The sequence below is a fragment of the Eubalaena glacialis genome, chromosome 19 (assembly GCF_028564815.1).
Source record: "Eubalaena glacialis isolate mEubGla1 chromosome 19, mEubGla1.1.hap2.+ XY, whole genome shotgun sequence".
In the NCBI taxonomy this organism is placed as follows: domain Eukaryota; kingdom Metazoa; phylum Chordata; class Mammalia; order Artiodactyla; family Balaenidae; genus Eubalaena; species Eubalaena glacialis.
Window position 1 is genome coordinate 44,585,424 of NC_083734.1, and position 23,312 is coordinate 44,608,735.

General features: G+C 43.5%; 1 protein-coding gene across 1 annotated transcript; it reads right to left on the reverse strand.

Annotated features, from left to right (window-relative positions):
* Positions 1 to 1,688: 1,688 nt before the first annotated feature.
* Positions 1,689 to 21,815, reverse strand: CASC3 (CASC3 exon junction complex subunit). The gene is made up of 14 exons (XM_061175916.1): positions 21,541 to 21,815; positions 21,148 to 21,175; positions 20,762 to 20,799; positions 9,310 to 9,468; positions 9,069 to 9,220; positions 8,335 to 8,511; positions 7,482 to 8,167; positions 6,075 to 6,139; positions 5,662 to 5,776; positions 5,322 to 5,420; positions 4,854 to 5,068; positions 4,121 to 4,243; positions 3,875 to 3,938; positions 1,689 to 3,402 (listed from the first exon to the last, which is right to left on the reverse strand). Exons 1-13 carry the CDS (start codon positions 21,769 to 21,771, stop codon positions 3,915 to 3,917), a joined length of 2,112 nt encoding a protein of 703 aa, XP_061031899.1. The 5' UTR covers positions 21,772 to 21,815; the 3' UTR covers positions 1,689 to 3,402; positions 3,875 to 3,914.
* Between the last annotated feature and the right edge of the window lie 1,497 nt (positions 21,816 to 23,312).

A 23,312-nucleotide genomic window follows, 5' to 3' on the forward strand; every position in this document is an offset into this window, starting at 1 on the left:
GGAATGTGGGGAAACAAGACCTCAGCACCCTCCAACTACTCAAGGATGTCAGGCATAGACTAAGTTCAAGACCTTGAATCAGAGAGGAAAACCAGCATCGAGTTATGGTCCTCCTAGAACAGCAGTGGTTCTCACCCCAATTGCACACTGTAATCCAGGGAACTTTTCAAAAATATTGTTCCCCAGGCCACATCTCAAATCAATTAAATCAGATCTCTGAGGTAGGGCCAACGTTTATGGTATTTTTTAAAAGATCCCCAAGTGATTCATATAGCCAGGGTTGAAAATCACTGCCCTAGAGGGACAACCCAACCTAAGTGGGCTGCAGATGCTGGGAGACAACTTGGGGATTCTAAGTCCTTGGCTCTTCTGAGTCTCCCACAAAGCCTGTGCGCCGACCTTGTGGGGAGGATTGTTGGCAGGGCATCTACACTCCATGAAGAAATAGAGGGAGAGGGTGGTATGATTAACACCTGTGAGGAAATGGAGGCAAAAAACTGTGAAAGCCCAGCCCATGGACTTCCGGAAGGGGATAGGGCAGGGCTACCTAAGGCTGGTCCATCTGCCCCTTAACACTCGCCTTCTTTCTGCCCACTGAGAGGCAGGCTGGGAGGGCAGAGAACCTGGGGGCTTTGCTGAGCTTGAGTTTCTTCTTGCTGAGCTGGTTACCAGGGCAACAGAGAGAGCAATGGGATCTAACTGCAGGACTGGAGAATCCAGAGGCAGGGGTGAGGGGGAAATATCATGCTCATTCCTCCTGCCAGCTATGCGCCCCCAAGGCTGGCTGGCATTCTTTGGATGACCCCAAGAGATCAGGCCCATAGTTACCCATCACTCTGCAGGGGAGAAGGTAAGTAAACTGACATTAATCAAAGAGGAATTAGGGCTGAGGGTCAGAAGAGTCAATGGTTCTCTGGCTGTGGCAGCAGCACCAAAGGAGGGAGTCCCAACTGTCATTTTAAGATGCACCATGATGCCCATGCCCCCAGTGTACAAAGACTTGTGGGACCCAAAGACAGATGCTGCCAGCTCCACACTGAATTCAACTGCTTCCCCACACCAGGGATAGCCTTTGTAGTAAACTTCCACACCACCGAGGATCTGGAGGATCTGGAGGAGGAAATAGTCAACTCAAAGCTAGCTACCAAGTGGCCGAGGTAACTGGGACCACGAGCCAGAGCTGGTCTTTCAATTGCCCCTCTTCTTTACTTGTACTAAGACTGATAGGAGCCTCTCTCTTAGACTGTGGTCCTTGATACTTCAGTGCCAGCGCAAATTTTCCTTTTCAAGAGGACAGCTAGCTATTTGCACCTTCCCCTCATCCAAGACCTGGTACAGTTGTATTGACATGTGGGGCAACACCCTGGGAAACTTACTTGCCAAGCACAAAGGCAGGCATGAGGGTTACTAGCTGTTCATGCGGGTAAGCAACATCTCACTAGTTTTTCTGTCCCTTGCACTTCCAGTCTAAGAGACTGCATATCCTGGTGTCTATGTGGCAATGGGGTTAAGAAAATTAATGGGGAGTACAGTCATTTGTGGCCTCATAGGGGGTCCTCACCTCTCTGGGCTTCCATTTCACAATTCTGAGTTGGCTCAAGCTGGGACTGTGACTCTAGGGAATCAGGGGGTCCCCTTCCCTCCCTCCCAAATCAAGACTCATGCAAAACACTGGCAAAGGAGCCAAGTTTACATGTCTAAATTTTATTTTCTCCAAGTCACAATGCCAATCACATATGTGCACCCTTTAAAACAGTAACAAACAAGAACAATACACATGGAGAAACTCTTGCAACAAAACACAGTGGACCAACAGAGACAACTGTCACAGTGTCTTAAGGTCTGGGAATCTGGGCATGTGGCCCACTGGCTTGAGGAGACATCTTCAGGTTTAAGGCAAAGGGAACAGCCTACAAAAGGCACAACCATCAGCCACCCCTGGAAGAATCTCTTAGTTGTTTCCTCCTTGGGGGTTACAGCTTGAGTGCCTCTTTCCCCTCCCACCCCTGTGACTCAGAGTGGTTAAGCCAGCTGCTGAAGAGAAGGAACAGAATTAGTGACCTTACTTGGGGAGAGACACAGCTGCCACCTTCTCCCTCAGGTTCTGTAGGAGGACAGGGACAACGGCCAAGTTACCCCTGGCAGTCACAAGTGCTGCAGTAACAGGAATCTCTTCCAAAGAGGCAGCAGGGGAGGGGTTCAGCGCCATAGATAAGAAGGAAAGGAGGGAGGAGCCCTTGCCCTGAAAAGTGACTGGTTTCCTTAGGCTTTAGGCCCAGGTGTGGTATCCTCTGTCTGCAAGGACAGGAGTAAAACTCAGGGAAAACAAGGTAGTAACATCTAAAACACTTGTAGCAGGAAAGACATGGAGAAGAGCAATTGCAAAGGACAGGGAAGACCGCTGGCTGGGTAATATCTGCCTCTAGAGAGATGCATTGGTCCATAGCAACTGGAAGGGGTGTGGTAGAAAGGATGTAAAGAAAAGCAGAGCCCTCTAATTCCACTTACCTCAAAGACTGAGCCCTGAGGACTGTGTGAATACATACCCCTAAGGTGCGAAGAGTCTCGCTCCACCCTTCCTCTCTCACTAAAGCATCTAGTTTGCCATCTCTCTCCACCGTTGAGACTTTGCCCTTAGTAGAGAACTGAAGTCTACCAGAGTACAGAGACTGATGGAGGCCCAGAATTCTAAAAACCGAAGTCAAGAAGAAGGACTCCTACCACACACTTTGAGATCTTCTCCACAACGGGACACTCTGTGCAGACAGCTATGTTTCCATAGGGTTAGAAGAGTTAAGAGAGTCCAAGTATACTATAACAAAGGCCAACCAAAAATGAAAGGCCAGCTCTTTGTAGACTTGGTGGGGGAAGACTGGCTGGTAAGGTCTCAATTATCTGGGATGCAGGGAAGAGCCAAAAGGGAACCCAGAGAAGCTAGCAAACCAGAGAATGAACTTGTTTCATTTAAAGGCAGAGAGAGAGAAAAGGGGCGGGGGGGGGGGCGCGGGGTTTAAAGGAATATTAATTTAAGAATAGCAAGCCAGGCTTTAAAAACGAACATCTTAGAAAACAAAACAGGATGGAGCTTCCCTGGGAGCAGCAGATGCTTGAATTTCCCAGGAGAAAGTGAAGAAGAGCAAAAGATGTGGGCTCCTAGATGTAGACTCAGAAGCCTGGGCTGTCTGGATCTCTGCTCCTCTGAGCACAGCCAACTCAAAGAAAGACTGAAAACGGGAGGAAGTCCACTTGTTTCTCCCTTTCTCCAACAGAGCCTATCCTCTGAGGAAGGCAGGGGTTCCCCCCATTCAGCTGCTTGCTGGTAGGAGCCACCCTATATCTTCGAAGCCCTCCTGGTAGTAGACAGCCGGTTGTTTTCTATCCTGGGTTCTCACCTCTGCTGTCCTGACAGGGGTGAGAAAAAGGGAAGAACCACCAAAGTGTTAGTGGACCTTTTGGGCATTTACAAGCTATTTTCAAAAAGCCACATTTCTAAATAATGTATATTAAAGTAATATCCCTAAAACAAAACAAAACAACAAAACCCCCATGGTCTTTCTCCTCCATGACCTTTAGAATTGGCTCTGCTGTAACACCTCAAATTTAGATTTCCCCTTTCCTTAATAAGGAATGCCCTCCTGCATTTTTTCCTTCCAGCTTCCCAAATAAAATGCTACCAAATTAACAGTGGTTTCTACTCAACCCTGCTCAGTGCATTCATAAAACAAAGAAACTGGCAAATTTTGGGACTCCTCTAAGCCTCCCCCTGAGATATCCCATGATTACAACTTAGAGCATTAATTAGGTGACTGTTAAGCACATAAGCATAAGCATTAGTTTTAAGAATGTTCTGAGTCATATTAAGTTGTACACTTACTTTTATACGATGTTAGATTTAAAATATTCAGAAATTCACATTAACTGGAACCCCTGCTTACAACCTGAAATAAAGTTGGAATTTGTTATCAGGTCATTTTTATTTAAAAAAAAAAAAAAAAAAGACCATTTTCCATAGAAACACACCCAGAAAAGGAGAGAAATCTGAAGAAAAGGAAAGCCCACTGAGGTCGGATGTGCCCTAAACATCCCTTGTTTAGAGCTCCTTCCCTAGGAGCTCTCATACCTCAGGTGGTGGGGGCTTAATGGTGACTGGCTGGGGAGTCCTCCGGGGTGGGGAGGGCTTTGGCTGCACCTGCTGCTGGGCGGGGTTATAGTAGGTCACTCCTCCATATACCTGCGATGGGGCCTGGGACCCCAATAAGCAAGGAGAAGAAAAAGGAATTAATTCATCCAAACTATGATAAACAGGAAACATTATTCAGGCACAAAAATAAGAGTATCGGGGAATTTATAAATCTCTAAGCTGCCCCCCTTTAAAATAATTATTCATTTCTGCCTTAATATGTCCTAATACGGTTCTTACTTCTTCAAAGTACTACCCAGCTTTCTCTAATTCCTACCATCAGCTGACAAATGGAAGAGACTGAGCTCAGTGGTGACACTCCAGATACCACATGGTGTCAACCTTCTGGGAGTTAAACAGTACAGGGAGGGGTAGGGCTGCTAAGTAGAATACAGCTTCATTATGCAGTTGAATAAATAGCAGACATGCCAACCTAAGACATACTAAAACACTTGAATGAAAAACACCATTAAAGAAATGGAAGAGAAGAAACAGATGATGGGCATCACATAAGCTGCATTTCTAGCTCCTGACCACCAAGAGGCGTCCTGACACCACATGCAAATCAGTGGCATTGAAATGTTGTCTCCAATTCCTTGAGCAGTCTCCTCATACTATATTCCTGTCTGATTTAAAGGATGTGTACTTAGGAAAATCTCATTAGCCATCTCACCTGCGTGTTAGGATATAGATGAGGCGGTGGGGGGGGAGGCAGTGCCCCTGGCGCATAAGGGTAACTGGGATTACCAAAGTTCATGACGCCTGGAGCAGAAAAGTAGGTAGGAGCAAGCAACTGCTGAGGTGGTGGCTGTCCTGGAGACATGGACACTGGTGGGGGATAGAGGCCTGGATTGGGCAGAGGCGCCGGTGTCTGGTGGGGATGTAAACCTGGACAAGAAGAAAACAAAAACTGAAATAAAAGGTAACACCATTTCCATGGGATGGCCTGGCTGGACTGCTCACCACAAACTGCTCAGGGTGGAAGTCCTCAGGATGGACCCAAGAGGAGTTTGTTGCCCAAGCAGCCAAAGTGGCCAGCTTCATTAGCAAGCAGCACAGAGCTCAGGAGGATGGGGTTTGTGAAGCCCCCAACACATATCCTCACGTACTGGAAGCATATAAGCAGAGGCGCAAAGCTTACCTGGGTGGGGAAGGTGCATTTCTGGCTGCACAATCATGCCCTGAGGAGGCAGTGGGGCAGGGCTGTCACCATGGGTATAGATTGGTCCCTGGAACTGCACTGTAAGATATCACATTGGGACTCTCATAAACCCTCACTCTTCACATCACATGGACAAGTCTCCTTGTCCCCCAAGCCCTTTGAAAAGATGTTCTCATTTCCATGTGAAGAAAACAGCAACCAGAGAATGTCTGTTAACCACAAGGAGAGGTCAGAAGGGAAATTCAGGAGGCAGGAGGCTGGTCTCTTAGTTCACTTCACCCTGCCAAGAAAGATACTCCAACAATAAAAATAAACTCACATGGATCATAGTAATGTCCCTCCATGATACTGATGTGCACAGGAGGGGCAGGGGGCTCCGGCACAGGTCTTTGCCGTTGAGATGAATAGCGTTTGGCTCGCCCACCCTGGACACCCTGAAATAAAGAAAGAGGTCTGAGCAAGAAGACTTCCAAAAGGCTGACTCTCGTATCATGTCCCACCCTCCTTTAGGTACTACAAAACACTTACCTGGTACATGGCAGTGTTAAAAAAAGTATTTGCAAAAAGAATTCAAAAACCAATGAAAAGCATCAAGATCTAAACCCAAACCCTGTACTCTACATTTCGGGAGACCCAAATTAAAAGGGAAACATGCGAAAACTGACTTAGTTTAAACAGTGAACAAGCTGTGACATGCAACCCCCAACATGTGCCCCTTTCCCCCTTCTGTACCATTTCTTCCATCCGGTTAAACTGAGGTGGAGGTCCTGCTCCCATGTGTATGTGGTTGGGCATACCTGTAATACACCAAAAAAGTCACTGCTGCAGAGCAGACAGATGTGAATGGGACTCAAGATACCATCAAGAAAGTGACAGGCTGAAGAATCCCAACATGGGGAATGGCTTTCTTCCTTTAAACTAACAAAATTCCTTTTAAACTATCTCTGCTTCCTGTCAACTCCAGCATTTGGAGATTTGCCCCCACTGCCTGCCACCTTAATATAGCAATAAAACCTTTGAACGTGAAAAAAAAAAAATACTTCAGTAATGCAATTCAGAAAATGCCAAGTTCAAAATCTTCCCATCAAGTATTTCCCTGCACAGAATCCCTGGGAGGTTATAATTAGCATATTACATTATCAAACATATTGAAAAATCTCAGCCCTGAAGTCTCTGAGCAACAACTAGAGAGGGGAGGATGTTCTAAATCTACCTGATTATTCCTGGCCACAGAGGTCTGGGCTAGAAGTATGGGAAGAGATTCCCCTCTGGCTGAAGATGACTCAGGACAAAAGGGAATGTTCTAGAGACTGTCTTCCAATGGTAATAAGGCATTGGTAGGAGAGTGTACTCCTCTAACCAAAGATCAACTCCAGGTCCAGTTTAGGCTACCCTGGTTTTCGGTGTTCAAAAATTACGCACACCAGATAAGAATGCAGAAATTGCCAGTCCAAATGAGGATTTCCAATCTTTGAGCTCGAATTAGATTTCAGAAACTAAGGAAAAGATCCTCTGATCTATCTGACTGGAGGAAGAAAAAAAGGATGGGGGAGAGGGGTGGTAGACAGGTCCTAGTCACTAGCACTATGTTGTCCAACAGGATATCCACTAGCCACATGTAGTTATTTAAATTTCAATTAATTAAAATTAAAACTTCAGTTTCTCAGTCACTCTGGCCATATTACAAGTATTCAAAAGCACCATCAGTACAGAAAGTTCTACTGGGCAGCCTGGCTCTAGAAGACTGAGGAAATTAGAGAGGCTTTCCTTTCAAAAAGATTAGGAGATACTCATCCAAATTCAAATGCAGTTTCTGCCTTGAAACATTTAACCATTAGCTTAAATAATAAGAACACTGCCTTCTTCCACTTTTTCTACAGCAACTGGTAACGGATTCTGTACTCAGGAGCTCAGTACTGATGACTGATCAGTTAATAGTAAGCAAAGTAGTGGGGTAGTCTTGTGCAATAGATAAAACTGCTCTGAGGTTTTTGAATGAATATACCTATGAATCCATCTGTTCCTTGCAGTTAATGAAGATATTGTCAGACACCACATCCCTGAGAGACATAAGTCCCATGCCCCTAAGTCCAATGATATAAAGGGGAAAAAGCGAGTCACTATCCCTAAGGTACCTACCCCGAAGCTCACGTGATTGCAGGAATGAAGGCTGCCCTGGGCTCCAATTCTGTTCTGTTATATTTAGTTGTGCCACATCTTGTTCAAGTCCACCTGTAGTAGAATCCACTGGAGCCTCCCAGTTCCCAGTCTTAGCAGGCGGAGGAGGCGTAGTTTCTGGGACTGGAGGTGCTGGGGTCAGCCCTTCAGGTGGAGGGGGCACCTCCTCTGCAACCTTGACTGCATCTCCAGCTTTGACCCTGGTTCTTCTTGCCCGGGAATAGGATTTCTTCTCAATAGGCCTGTCAGGAGCTGGTGGTGCAGTGTCAGGAGCAGGATTTGGTATCTCTGAGGCCGCCTCCTCCTTCTCAGGACTGCCAAGCACTTGAGCATCTGCTTCTGGAGATGGATCCCTTACTGGAGTCTGCTCCAGGCGCCGTGACCGGTAACTAGTCTCATGTTTAACAGTCTCACCAGACCGGCCAGCATGCTGCCCACCAGCTTCCACAGGCCTAAAACCAGCACAACCTTCCTTGAAGCCTCCAGATCGAGAGTAATTCCTGGCAGCAGACATGCGGCCAGTACCTGCAGCATTCCTGTTGATAAATGTCCTTGGTGGTAAGGTGCCCCCAGGACCCTGGTGGCGATGGGACTTATTTGGCCGCTCACCAATCCAGTTCGGATCTCTTTGTGGAGGACTCCCAAACCTGAACAAACGGAACAGAGGAATAACAAAAGGGACCACTACAGACATAAACTGAGGGTCAGGGAGACTTCCCATATTCCTCACCCAATTACGGGCCAGAATAGCATTTTAAAAAGCAGAGTTTTTCTCCTGTAAATATCAATAGTGTAGGCTCCAAAATTTCCTCACCTGGGTTTCCGGATTCTTCGGGGTTTGATGTCATCAGGATTGTGAGCTGAGCGGATGTCATAGCCATAAAGAGCAATGAGCTCCTGTCGGGACTTTGGAGCCTGTTCATCTTCCCGAAACTTGTCATGCTCCCAGCGACCCTCATCCTTCCACAGCTTTCGCTGACGTCCCTTGGGTCTGGTTGAAACCAGGGAAAAGTGTCTTAGGTTGGCAGATTCTGCCAAGTAAAGATGTTCATGAAATAAACAGGGTTGGGCAGGGAAACAGTAGGAACTCAGGTATTTTCTCCATCTTCCCCAACAGGCTATACAAAACAGGCCTTCCAAAAGCAAGAGTGAATCACAGCACCTCAGGGCCTGCTGGGCTCAAATGTAACAGGAATAGAAATGAGGAGAGACTTCACTTCAAACTACTCAGCACTCTGGAAACATCTCTCTCCTATAAGGCCACCTATGCAAGTATTTCAAATCCCAGAGGTTCTGAGCCTCAGATTAAAGAAGGCAGTGAAAGTGTGGGTCTGGATCCCAGCCCCTCCACCAAGAGTCACTAAATATTCTAAGCCTTACTTTCCTCATTTGTACAAGAGGGATAATCACAGTACTTACCTTAAAATGTTGTGAATAGTAAATGAGATAATACAAGTAAAACACTTAGCAAAGTGCCTGGCATATATTTCAATAGTAAGCACTAAATACATACTAACATACTACAGAGCAGTAGCAAGTGGCTGTTACCTGACTTCCTCCTCCTGAGTCTGCCCTCGAAGATCATGCTCAAAAAAGAGCCCTTTCCGGGGTATGTATGCTGGGTTCTTCCGATCTTCATCATCATCCAAATGCTTAGGGCCTTTTTTACCAACTTTGTTCTCCACAGGCTCTGTGCTCTCCTATCGGACAGATAAAGGACTCCTTACTCACTCCAAGGTTAAGAGCTCCTATTCCAGAACCCAAATGGAGGCCTTTGGTGGGTACTAACCTGTCCATCCCCACTTTGCCTCTCTCCAGTCACAGTGCCTTTGGTGTCAGGCTTTTCTTCTCCCTTCTCGTCTTTTGCTGAAGAATTAGCAGCATCATTGGCTTCTGATTTCAGCTCCACTTTGGAGTTTTCCTCTTCACTGTACTCCCCTTCATCACCCTGAAAAAAGTTTCCCTGTCAGCTGTGGAGATAAGATCTGAATGGTGTATTTTAAAATTTTCCATTTTTTTTTTAAACTTTCCATTCTTTAGGAAAACATTTTCTAACAAATTTTACTGTAATGTAAGAATTAAAGCAAACACATCAATATTCTTACTAAAATTTCTAGAGAACAGAAACATTGTTAAAAAAATTAAAAGCACATTAAAAAAATATATATACAGGGAATTCCCCGGCGGTCCAGTGGTTAGGACTCCATGCTCATGCTTTCACTGCCAAGGGCCTGGGTTCAATCCCTGGTCAGGGAACTGAGATCCCACAAGCCGTGCAGTGTGGCCAAAATATATATATGTTTATATAGATTCCTGTAAGTTTTCCAGGAAGAAATGCAAGGAACTGTTAACAGCAGCAGCCTCTTTCATTCACTAAGCTTATTGTGATAATCATTTCATGATGTATGTCAAATCATTATGCTGTACACCTTAAACTTACACAGTGCTATATGTCAATTATACCTTAATAAAACTGGGAGAAAAAAAAAACAAAAACCAAAAACAGTGGCAGCCTCTGGGGAAGAAGCCCAGGGGATATGGATGGGAGGCTTTAAGTGTCTAGCATACAGAAGGAGCTTTATCTTTGTTGATAATTTCTCTCCCTCTCAATGAACTGTCTCTTAAACATGCAGTGCCTAATAACTACACTCTAACTCAAGTTGTTAATTCTCTCATCTCAAAATGGCTTAGAACAGAGATTCCCAACCTTTTAGATTATGTGAACCCCTTTTTAGGATCTAAAATTTTCATGGATCCCCATGAGACAATAGCTCAGTATAGTATCCACAAATTGAGAAAACATGTAATGACAAACAACTGCTATACATTCAATAATACTTTTAAATACATTAATATTTTATTAATTCATATATATATTCAATAATAGTAGTACATAAAGGTGGGAGATGTTGATTTGGTCTACAGATAATGAGAACATAGCTAGTGAATTTGCAGCCCTTTATAATAACTCCATGATTTCCCAAGGCACTATTACTCTCAATCTGGGAAATAGTGGCTTACATTTTTTATGTCTATGATATAAATACTAAATTTTCTGTAGCGTGAGAGCCCCTTAGCCAACAACTCTGTCCAGAATGATAAAATTATAAAATTTTGACCTGGAAAACTTTAGAAGAACTTGTACAATCACTGCACCTGAGAAATGAAAAAAATTAAAGCCCAAATGCTCTCTCTCCTCTCCACTTTCTTCCCTCTCTTAGCACAGCAAGATTGGATAATCCAATCAATTATACTTCAATTAAAACAAACAAACAAACAAAAAACAACCGGATAATCCTCCTTGTGACATAGAAAGTGTTAGGTCTGTCCATACAAAGAAGGGTCCCTTAGGCCATCCTTTAAATAGGGGCCACTAGAAAGGGTTAGGCAATAGAGGTGTAGCTAGTTCTAGGTAGGGAAAGGGAGCAGCTAAGGCTCCTGCTAAGGGGGCTGGCTTTAGACTAAAGTTACTCTCATATCCTTGTCCTTCCAAGATTTGGACCTAAGGAGGCAGGGCTATAGGCCAGGGGAGGTAGGTTTAGAGACCTATGAGGACACAAAGAAATGGATTCAAGGGAAGGTGGTTTAGTCCCCACTGCTGGGTTAACATGTAAGGGTACCAATATACCTCTGCCCCCCTGGTAGATTCGTGTACACTGGTCTCTTATTCTCCTACTGGGTCTGACACTCAATCTGTACCAGACCCTCTCCTGACTCCAGGTCCAGGATGGCCTCAGGAATCTGATCAAAGATACTCACTGAGATTCCTGACGAAACAAGAAGCTCTCAAGCTCTAAGTCTCTGACCTTTTTTCAAATAGGGCTGCGATTGCCTGACTGGCCCAGACAAGTCAATTAATTCCCTTTCCCCTTTATTCCCTGCTCAGCATCAGGGTATTTCGGCCTCTAAGTGTTTTGGGTTAGGAGTCCCAGAAAGGTGACACTGCTATGAAACCACAGAGTTCAGGGAGATTGCTTGACCACACCCACACTATGAGAACCACGCCTTTACCTACAGCTTTTTAACAACCAAGTACCCTTGATTCTTCCCATTTCCCCTCAATCACAAGAAGTTTTCTCTCCTCTTGAGTTGGGAATAGGTGGGTGGTAATCATTCAGTTCTTTCCTTGGTCCTATGTTCCCTTCAGTTTCTGTAGCAGAAATTGCAAGAATCTTGCTTGGGGGACCTCCCTGGTGGTCCAGTGGCTAAGACTCCGCACTCCCAATGCAGGGGGCCCAGGTTCGAGTCCTGGTCAGGGAACTAGACCCCACATGCCACAACTAAGACCTGGCGCAGCAAATAAATAAATATTTTAAAATAATAATAATCATAATAAAGATTTCATCTTTAAAAAAAAAAAGTCTTGCTTGGTGTGTATGTGACCTTAATTCACTACTCCCCCCCACCCCAACACTGACTGAATTCAAACACCTTAAAATAGTATCAGCATGATTAATGAGAGAACTTTGTTTTATGCTCTATCCCCTCTTAGTCTGTGGTGGAATGTCAAATGAGGCAACTCTTTTATTCCAAATGAGAAACTAATTTTGTTTCCAGAGCAGGACAGAAAGATACAAATAGCACAGTGCTGAGGAGACTCCAAATTAGCATCAAAGTCTGGTGTAATGGAAGCCAAGGTGCTACCCTAGAGTCAAGCTTCTTCAGCTATGGGCTGACATCAAAACCCTTTCCCCTAGTGCTGACTCTCCCATTCAGTGAACACCCTTCCAAACCCTAAAGTCTAGCTCTCCACTGAAGCAACTGCTTCCCTGGCAGAATTCTCATGCAAACGTTTTAGCTCATTTTTCCATTCCCCACATATTTCAGAGTAAGAGGTCGAGCTGGTATCTTCCTCATTCTCAATGTCTCTTCCAGATCTAATTCCTCTGCCTCATTTAAAAATTTTTTAATTTTTATTGTTTTTATTACTTATTGAAGAATAGTTGAATTATAATATGCTAATTACTGCTGTACAGCGAAGTGACTCAGTTATACATATATAAACATTCTTTTTCCTATTCTTTTCCATTATGGTTTATCACAGGATACTGAATATAGTTCCCTGTGCTATACAGTAAGATCTTGTTGTTAATCCATTCTATATATACCAGTTTGTATCTGCTAATCCCAACTCCACCTCATTTTAAACTGCTGCTTCTCTGAGGCTCCTATCACCTAGCTATACCCTGCTTCTCGAAAGTTCAGATTACACCACTTCACTTTTATGAAAGACCTACAGTAGCACTTGTTTTCACAAACTGAAAGAAGCTTCAAGAGAATTTTTGTTTTAAGAAAAAAGGCAAAAGTGAAAACTGTACTCAGTGTTTTGTTTTGCAGTGAGCTGTCATATTGGCAGCTCCACACCCCAAGCAGAAAGAGTGGCACCACCAGGCTCCTGCTCTGGGAACTACACTCAGCCTCTCAGCATCAAGCTGCCACAGGTTTGAACTGTGTCTGTGAGCATCCGCGCTTTATGTCGATTTATGTTGTGCATCCCTTGGCAAGATGTGTCCTAAGGTAATTGCTTCTTTGCTTTAAGCCATTTCAGCTTACGAAAGGTTTCACAGGGACGCTCTATCAGACCAAGGGGGAAACCCGTACCTCTATGCCTCTGCCTGGGTCCACCTTGTCATTAATTTGAAGACTATGGCAAGGAGCTCACAGTTTTCACCTCCATTTTAGTCATCCACTTCCGTGTACACACTTCAGACCAGTCTTACCTGGAACTGTTATATACATTTTTTTTTTAAGTAAACCTGATCTTTTAAAAATCTTAAATTTAAACGCCCCAGACTTTGATCAAAACTGCCACATGGGGGACTTCCTCGGTGGCGCAGTGGTTAAGCACCTGCCTGCCAATGCAGGGGGCACGGGTTCGAGCCCTGGTCTGGGAAGATCCCACGTGCCCTGGAGCAACTAAGCCTGTGCGCCACAACTACTGAGCCTGCACTGTAGAGCCCGCGAGCCACAACCACTGAGCCCACGAGTCACAACTACTGAAGCCCGTGCGCCTAGAGCCCGTGCTCCGCAACAAGAGAAGCCACCACAATGAGAAGCACTGCACCGCAACGAAGAGTAGCCCCCGCTCGCCGCAACTAGAGAAAGCCCGCGGGCAACAACAAACACCCAACGCAGCCAAAAATATATATATAAATAAATAAATTTATTAAAAAAAAAAAAAAAAAGCCACATGGAAAAGAATGAAGTTAGACTCTTACCTCACCCCTTATAAAAAATTAACTCAAAAAAAAAAAAAAAAAAAATTAACTCAAAATGGATCAAAGACCTAAAATATAAGAGCCAAAACTATAAAATTCTTAGAAGAAAACATGACTTTGCATTTGGCATGGATTCAGCAAAAGCTTCTTTGATATGACACCAAACACACAGCAACAAGAGAAAAAACAGATATACTGGACTTCATCAACACTGAAACCTTACACCATCAAGAAAGTGAAAAGACAACACACAGAATGGGAAAAAGTATTTGTAAATCATATATCTGATAAGAAACTTATACCTAGAATATATAAAGAACTCTTACAACTCAATGATAAAAAAAAAACCCAATTAAAAAAAGGACAAGGTATCTGAATAGCCACTTCTTCTAGGAAAATACACGAATAGCCAATAAACACAAGAAATAATGCTCAACATCATTACTCATCAGGGAAATACAAATCAAAATGAGATACCATTTCATACCTACTAGGATGGCTGGAATCAAAAAATCAAGACAATAATAAGTGCTGTTGAGAATGTGGAGAAACTGGAATTCCCATACATTGCTGCTGAGAATGTAAAATGGTGCAGCTGCTTTGGAAAACAGTTTGACAATTCCTCAAACAATTAAACAGTTACCACATGACTCAGCAACTTCATTCCTAGGTACATAACCAAGAGAAATGAAAACATACAACCACACAAAAACTTGTACACTAACGTTTACAGCAGCATTATTCATAATAACAAAAAAACAGAAACTCAAGGGTCCATCAATGGATGAATGGATAAACAAAATGTGGTATATCCATACAATGTAGTATTATTCAGCCATAAAAAGGAATGAAGTACAGGGGACTTCCCTGGTGGTCCAGTGGTAAAGAATCTGACTTCCAATGCAGGGGACATGGGTTTGATCCCTGGTCAGGGAACTAAGATCCCACATACCACAGGGCAACTAAGCCGGCGCGCCACAACTACTGAGCTCATGCACCTCAACAAGAGTGCCTGCGTGCCACAAACTACGGAGCCCACATGCCACAACTAGAGAGAAAATCCGCACACCACAACCAGAGAGAAGCCCGCACACCGCAAAGAAAAATCCCACATGCCTCAACGGAGACCCCGCATGACGCAACTAGCAGCCAAAAAAAAAAAAAAAAAAAAAAAGGAATGAAGTACTGATACATGCTACAACTTGGATGAAAACCTTGGAAACATTATGCTAAGTGAAAGAAGCCAGTCATATTATATTATGTTGCCATATAATATATGATTCCATTCATATAGAAGGCCAGAATAGGGAAATCTCTAGACACAGAAAGTAGATTTGTGGTTGCTTAGGGCTGGAGCGAATGAGGATGGAGGAACTGTGGGGGGCAAATGACAGCTAAAGGGTACAGAATTTCTTTTTTTTTTTTTAAGATTTTTTTGCTGTGGACCTTTTTTTAAAAATTTTGTTTATTTATTTTTTGGCTGCGTTGGGTCTTTGTTGCTTCACACGGGCTTTCTCTGTTTGTGGCGAGCAGGGGCTAATCTTCATTGCGGTGCATGGGCTTCTCATTGTGGTGGCTTCTCTTGGTCAGCACAGGCTCTAGGTGCATGGGCTTCAGTAGTTGAGGCGCGCAGGCTCAGTAATTGTGGCACACGGGCTTAGCTGCTCCGTGGCACGTGGGATCTTCCCGGACCAGGGATCGAACCCATGTCCCCTGCATTGGTAGACGGATTCTTAACCACTGCACCACCAGGGAAGTCCCCAGAATTTCCTTTTGAAGTGATGAAAATGTTCTGAAACTGACTGTGGTAATGGTCACACATACCTGTATATACTAAAAACTATAGAACTGTACACTTTAAAGGGGTAAGTTGAATGGCACATAAATTATATCTCAATAAAGCTGTTAAAAAAAAAAAACAAAAAAAAACCCTGTCTGTTATTCCTGTTCTTCCCCAGTTACTCCTTTACTCTCTAGTCTCCAATTTCTTAAGACATCCACTCCCTTGACATTTCTACCTTTTCCCTACAGATCAGTCCTTTCCCACATTCACTTTCCTCTCTCAACTCTGTGACCCCTTCATTTCAATCACTACTAGTAATTCCCTCAAGTCCCCTACTCCCATGTGCCCAAGACTGGATCAACTAACTGTCTGCTTTTTCTAAGCTTACAACCAGACTTCTGATCATCACTAAAGGGAGTTAAAAAAAAAAAAAAAAATCATACAACTTCACCCATCAGTGCTACCTCCAACCTCAACTAGTCAAACTTCCTTTAGTCTCACAATTCCTACACTGCCCTTCCACCAACAACCATTCTTTACGTTTTTCCTTCTATTTCACAAGGAAAACAAAACACAGGGCATGCCAGCTTCCTCCCCATATACCTTTCCTTCCCACTTCTCTATAATTACAATGGAAGACGTTTTTCTTGTCTGTTTCCTATTTCTCCTCATGTACTCAGTCAAGGACACCAATACACGCATTACCTATCCCCTCCCTTTTCTCTCCCTTTCTACTGATTTCTTCAACCTTTAGCCATACTTTATTCTCCAACTTAAAAAATATCACCAAACCCTCTCTTGACATTAGAGCCTTCTTTCCAGCTACCAGCTCTCTAGCCTCCCCTTCATAGGCTAATTTCTTTTAAAAATTTTCTTGGAGGATTCTGGGAAAATGGCAGCAGCATAGTTTTTGATCTCTTCAAATCTCCACATGAAAGGGGAGCAAGATCAAAACCCTCTGGATAGCATTTACAACAAAACTAGGTTACAAGCTATCTCCCCCAGGACCCAAAATATAAGCACATAAGAGCAAAGCATCAACAGCCACAAGACCTGCATCAGATTGGTATCAGTGCTGGAAAAGGCAGAGAGCACTAAATGGACCTGAAAACAGGAGAACCCTGAACTAGTCAATAGGTAGTCAAAAGAAAGCAAAACTGAGAATAACAGTTGAAACCAGAAGGGGTTTTACTGTCTCCAACAGAATGTGAGTTTAAGGGTCCTGCAATAAGAAGGTCTGAAAGGGTTAGAGCAGTGTAACCCTTTTGAAATCTTAAAACCAATCTGGCTGCCAGGGCTCCCCTCTAGGAGAGTAACACACTGAAAATAAAACTGTTGAGAAGAGAATCAAATTCAGCAGAAGAGGGATAAAAGGAATGAAGGAAAGAGAAGGTCCAAAACAAGTTAGAGAAGGGAACAAAAGCAGGAAATCTCAGAAAGCAAGCCACCATATATATTTTTTTAACACTACAGAAAAACAACTGAAGAGGGAGCTCTATGAAGTTAGAAAAAGTTACTCTGAGCCGTACTTCCTTCAAAAAGATCAGGAAAACTAATTTTTAAAATCAACAAAGGAAAAATACAGAGATCAAATCCCACATAAACTTGCTATGAGGAAAAAAAATAAGTAGAATAGCATTCCTACAATGAAAGCATGCCAAAAAGACATGCATATCATATCAAAATTGTAACTTCTATTTCAAAATGAGCAAAAAAGACATTAATATTATATAAGGCATGAAAGAACATCAGTCAGAATTAGAAAAATCCAAAAATGAAATGAAAGAACTCATTCATTCAAAGGAAGATATCAGAAATTAAAAAAAAAAATTCATTTCAAATACAAAGTCTAAAACTAGAAGGAACACAAACAAGCGTGGATAAACACAACAATAATGCCTTATGAGAAATTAAAAGGGAAAAGGAAGAAAATATTTAAAAATCAACAGAAAATGAAGAAACAGATATAAAGGATTACAGAGAAAGGGTCAAACACTGAAGACAGGAAAAGAATATTGGGATAGAAGTTCCATGACATACTGTAGAGCACATCTCATACCTATGAACACTGATCCAGAATGACCAACTCCAGGACAAATTCTAATAAATTTATTGGACCCTAAAGAAAATATACTGGGAATATCTAGACAAAAATAGCAAGTGACTTATAAGGGAAAGAAAATCAGGTGTTCATTAGTCAGTTCCGTGCAAGATAAAAGCTTTGGGTCACACTGGTATTTTTCCAAGGATATCATGGAAAGACAATTTGCAAGAAATACAAAGGACAGAAAGAGCATGCTGAGTTGTACTATGAATGAGTGACCATCAAAATCTTTTCAATGGATACACTGTAAAGAAAACAAAGGGATGAAAAACTAAACTGTAGACTAAGAGATAGATCAAAATTTAAGAAATAGGCAAGACTAAAGTGTAGCATCTAGGTATATACAGTTAGTAATCAACAAGAAATTCAAGCAAGTAACAGATTACAATGAAAGGCAAGATATCAAGTCTACTTCTCTAATCTAGACAAGTGCTGTCCAACAGATCTTTCTGGGATGATGGAAATGTTTTTATCTGTGCATATATGGCTACTGAGTACTTAAAATGTAGTTACCGCAACTGAGGAGCTGAACTTTTAAGTTTAATTAATTTAAATAGCCACATTTGGCTGGTGACTACCCTATCTGACAGAACAGAACTACACCTCTCTTAAATTTCAGACAATATATACTAGATATTGCCACATCAAAGTCCCACATGTTCCTCAATCTCAAAACATCCAAAACTTAACCCAACACTGTCCTTCCTGAAATCTCCTCCCCCTATGGTCCGTTTCTTAGTGAATAACACCATTCATCAACCTGAGCATCCCTTTGACTCCTCCTTAATTCAGGCTCCACATTCAATCAATCAAGAAGTTCTATTAGTATCACCGAAATATCTCTCAAATCTGTGTCTTGCCAGTGCCACTGCCATGTCCCTTCTTTAGGGCACCATCACGCTCCTTGGACTATCCTAATAACCTTTTAACAGCTCTGTCTCCAGTCTTGCCTCATCCACAATTCATCCTCCACACTTAAGCCTCCAACAGCCTTTCTTTCTTTGCTGTTAGAGTAACATCCAAACTCATTTATACACAGAATGGTACACTCCTATAAAGTCACAATCACCAAACCTCACTGAACACTCCATACTGCCTGGCAGTCTTTCTGATGTTTCTGTTCTCTAGTGACTACAGCAAACATTCCTCACTCCAAAACCTCTTTATCTCCTTTTTACTCTTTGCAGATAACTTTACCATTGACTTCAAAGAAAATAAATCATCTCATCAATCACCACATTCTGTCAATTCCATAGCCTAAATAACTGTCAGTGCTGTCCACTTCTATTTTCACTGCCACCACTCCACTCCATGCCACACTTACTACTTTCCTAGACTTCCACAGTAGCTTTCTTAACTAGCTTTTCTGTCTCTAATCTTGCTCCCTTCAGATCAACTCTCCCCACTGCACACAAAATAATGGTTATAAAAATAATAATTCTAAAATACTACTGTGACTCAACCTGGGATCTTGTTAACATACAAATGTCTGAGTCTTCCCTCCCTCTGCAAGATTGTTTCAGTAGGATTTTTTCATGTAGGTGTTCCCTGGATCTGACAAACACTGCTTTAAAATTTAAGTCTAATTCATAACCTGTATCACACTCTTGTTTAAAACCCTGGTACACTTTTTTACTTCCTTAGAATAAAATCCAAATAGTTTTCAACCTGGCTTATAAAGTACTTTAAAATCTGGACTGAGATTCATCCTTACCACCAGTGGTACTAAACCTTTCATATCCTCCAACTCACCATGCAGTCCATCCCTTCTAGACCTTCTTTCCACACTGTTCCCTCTGCTTAGAAAATTCTACCTGGCTAACTCCTATTCACCCTTCAGGTCTCTATTTGAACATTCGCTCCTGTAAACATTTCCAAACACCCTAAACCCAGTTAGTTGCCCCTGCTATGTGCTCCCAAAGCACCCTATGCTTCCAATACCATGGCATTTACCAAACATTATTGTAATTACTTAGTTAACTGTCTATATTTTCCCCCTCTGACCTGGAATGTACTGCTAAATTCCATGAGGGCAGAACCATGCCTGTCTTTTATTCCAGTGCCTAGTACAGCTCCTGGCACTGAGCAGGCACTTAATAAAGAGAAGGAACAAGTAATCCCCGCATGATCTGGCCCTTACTCACTAATATGCCCTTATTTCTTGTATCCATCCTGTCCCAACAATGTTCCAGCCACACCAAACTACTTTCAAGTTTCCAAATATTTAATCTTCTCTCCTGTCTCTGGGCTTTTGTAGCGGTTGTTCCCTCTGCCTAGAACATGGTTTGCCTGGCTAACTCCAATTCATTCTCCTCTGACTGCCTAAGATGGACTCAGTACCGGGCCATTAACACCCTACTTAACCCTATCCCCTAGCAGTTGTCACCAAGTCCTATGATTGCCTCAATGTTTGTCTGACTTCCTTACTAAGTTGTAAGATTCCTAAAGATAGGAACTTTGTTATAGTGTTCACTGTTGCATCTCCAGGGCTTAATGGAAAGTCTAATATGTAGCAACAGTTCTATAAAATTTATAGAATGAACCTTTGATCCACAATCCAATTCCTCCTTATATCTCAGGGCTCTGTTCAACAACTCCAGGAAACAAATAGCCATTCTGAGAGCGTCTCTAGTAGTTTATCCAATCAAAACAAGTAAGTTCACAAACGTTTGGCTTAGGGAAACTTTCTGCTAAAGACAGAAAACCTTATCCATAAACTGAGAAATGTTTCTGACACAAACCACTCAGAATCTTACCCTTTTAAGGTCTTCAGATATACTGAGAAAAAATATCCAACTGGCTGGCTTCACTACCTAGGCATCATGAAATGGAGTGTCAAACAACCTGTAAAGGGCTTCAGAATGTTCTCATTCTCTTATTTAGAACCTTATTTCCTTTAGATAGGGTGAAAAGCCAGCTATTAACAGTGTAACACATGTGGCCTGAAGAGGCTTACACCAAGCTTCCCTCCCTATAACTGAACAAGAGCCTTTATAATAGTTTTTCAGAAGCACAAATGAAGAATGCACAAGAGGAGTAACAAGTAGGTGATGGTACTTTTGAACCACAGGTGTGTACAGTTTTTAAAATACATTTTCCAACCTACACCATAGGAAAAAAAAACTATCACACTCACTTCTGAGTCTTCTGCACTTTCATAATCCGAGAGAACAGCTGAAAGAAAACAGAAACATGTAAAGAAAAAAAATTCAACACAAATTATTATAATTACATCTCCTAACTGCCTGTTGCGGATCAAGCGAAAGCTCTCATTTAATTCTGACTTCAACCTATGAGGAAGATAAAATTACAGTCCCCATATACAGATTGAAAACAGGTTCAAAGAGTGACTTTGACTGTCCCAGGATCATACTGCTAAAACGTATGCTTTGAAGCTCTATGCTACAAAGAGCCACTTTGTGGCACCCTCCCCCAAATCCTTAACAGTCTGAGAGGATGTCAATTGCTGGAAACAGCTGACCTGAGTTTATGGGCAAACAACTCTGTCAGGATGCTACTCACCATCGCCCTCGATGCCATCTTCACTCTCCTGAAGGAAAGGAAAAGACATGGGTTAGTTCTGTGATTTCCAGAGGGTGAGAGCTGAAAACTGAACACAAAATAGTTGGAAAGGGAGACGAGGAAAGGTACATCTTTAACAAGTAGCATCCGAGGGAGGTCCCGTCTATTCACCTCCAGTCCCAATTTCTGAATAAACATCCACTTCTCATCCGCAGCAGCTCTGCCCTCCCCCCACAAACCGCTCCTCCTCGCTTGGGGCTCCGGAGGCAAACCGCACGGGGATAGCTCTCTTCTCGAACACGTTACGCCTCAGCATCTACCGTCAACTCCCAGCCTCCCATGTTCACCTACACCCCGCCCGCCCCCCGGCCCGCCCCGCCCGCGCGCACTCACACACTCCGACTCCTCAGCGCTCTTGGCGCCCCCGCTCTCCACCCGCCGCAGATGAAGGGCCCCGGCTCGGCCTCCGCGCTGGGAAAGCACAGAGCCACTGCCGCCGCCTCCAGCGCTACCGCTGCAGCTCCCGCCGCCCCGCGCCGGGGAACCGCCGCTGTCTGAGCCGGAAGCACCAGATTCTTCGTCCTCGGTGTCCTGCGAAGCGCGCTGCCGCCGCCGATCCGCCATCTTACGGAGAACGGCCGCCGCCGGCCACCTCCTGACGTACCCCGCCCGTCGCAGGGGCTGCCGGGAGGCTCGAGACCTGGTCCCAGCATGCTTCACTTGCGGCGCTGGTTGCCCTGCTCTTCAGGGGGAGGGGCTGGGGGCGGGGCTGGCGCGCTGCGGCAAGTTTGCGGGCGAGCGGGATTGCGTAAATCGGTGACGTGAGGGGGCGTGGCGCGGCCCCTGACTTCCCCCGGTAGGGCACCGGGCGAAGGGAGTTGCATTCGGGCAGCCTCCTTCGGCTCCACGCTCGGCCATCTTGGGCTTTCCGAGTGGATATCGTTGACCTGTCACTGCTTCACTGCGGCATTGGAGTTGTTTCTTTTTCGTTTCTACCTATGTTTGAAGCAGATCGTTTGACTGAATTCGTTTGCTTGGTAAAATCACGAATCAAGGGAAACCTCTGAAGCTGTTGTGCTGCATCAGATTTGTTAACACCAGCCCATTTTAAGCTAAAGGGCGGAGGAGGAACCAGTTGTTCGTAGTGAAGCCCGAGGATTTAGTGTTGCAGCACTACAGTGTTTTCCCTGTATTCTCATTTCCTCTTCCCCCTTCACGTGTCTTCCCACCCCAGCCATCACCTCTCCCAAAGTGCAGGCTGGTATGATGGTAATCTTACCAAGATTTTAGAACCGATTTAAAAAAAGATAATCATGGGAACGGGCATTTGGTTCAATAACCTGACATGATTTCCTTCTTGTTAAGGGCATGCCAGACGGGTAAATGAGGGAATGCTGAGATTTTGGCAACACATTTTTCAGCAATGAAAAAAATCGGTATATTTGTTTTGTACCATAATAAAAACATATAAGAAGCGTAAGCTATTAGTGCCCCTACGGGAGTACACATTTTAATAATACACAGCAGAGAAAGGTCACTATCATAGCACAGGATTCTGTCCTGTGTAATGCTTTTACAAATGCTATGTTTGATACTGATGTTTATCAAACTTATAGACAATATGAAACTAGAAGGTATTCTGAATGCCTTCAGAGATATAATCAGGATCCAAACAGATCTCAACTGGTTAAACAAGTGGTCAAATGTGACAACTTGTAAATACAGCTCCAGAAACCAACTGCCTGAGTTCAAAATGGAGGATGTGTGATTTAATAAGTGTTAACAGAAAGAAAGAAAAAAAGACCCAGAGGATCCTATCTCAAAGTAAATTGATATAGTAAAGCTGCCAAGTTTAGTGTCTAAATAAGGAAAGTGATAGTCTGCCACTTTGCCTTTCAGTTGTTTGATCTGGATTCAGTTTTTTTTTTTTTTTTTTATAAATTTATTTATTTTTGGCTGCGTTGGGTCTTTGTTGCTGTGCATGGGCTTTCTCTAGTTGCGGCGAGCGGGGGCTACTCTTCATTGCGGTTTGCGGGCTTCTCATTGCGGTGGCTTCTCTTGTTGTGGAGCACGGGCTCTAGGTGCGCGGGCTCAGTAGTTGTGGCTCGCCGGCTCTAAGGCGCAGGCTCAGTAGTTGTGGCGCACGGACTTAGTTGCTCCGTGGC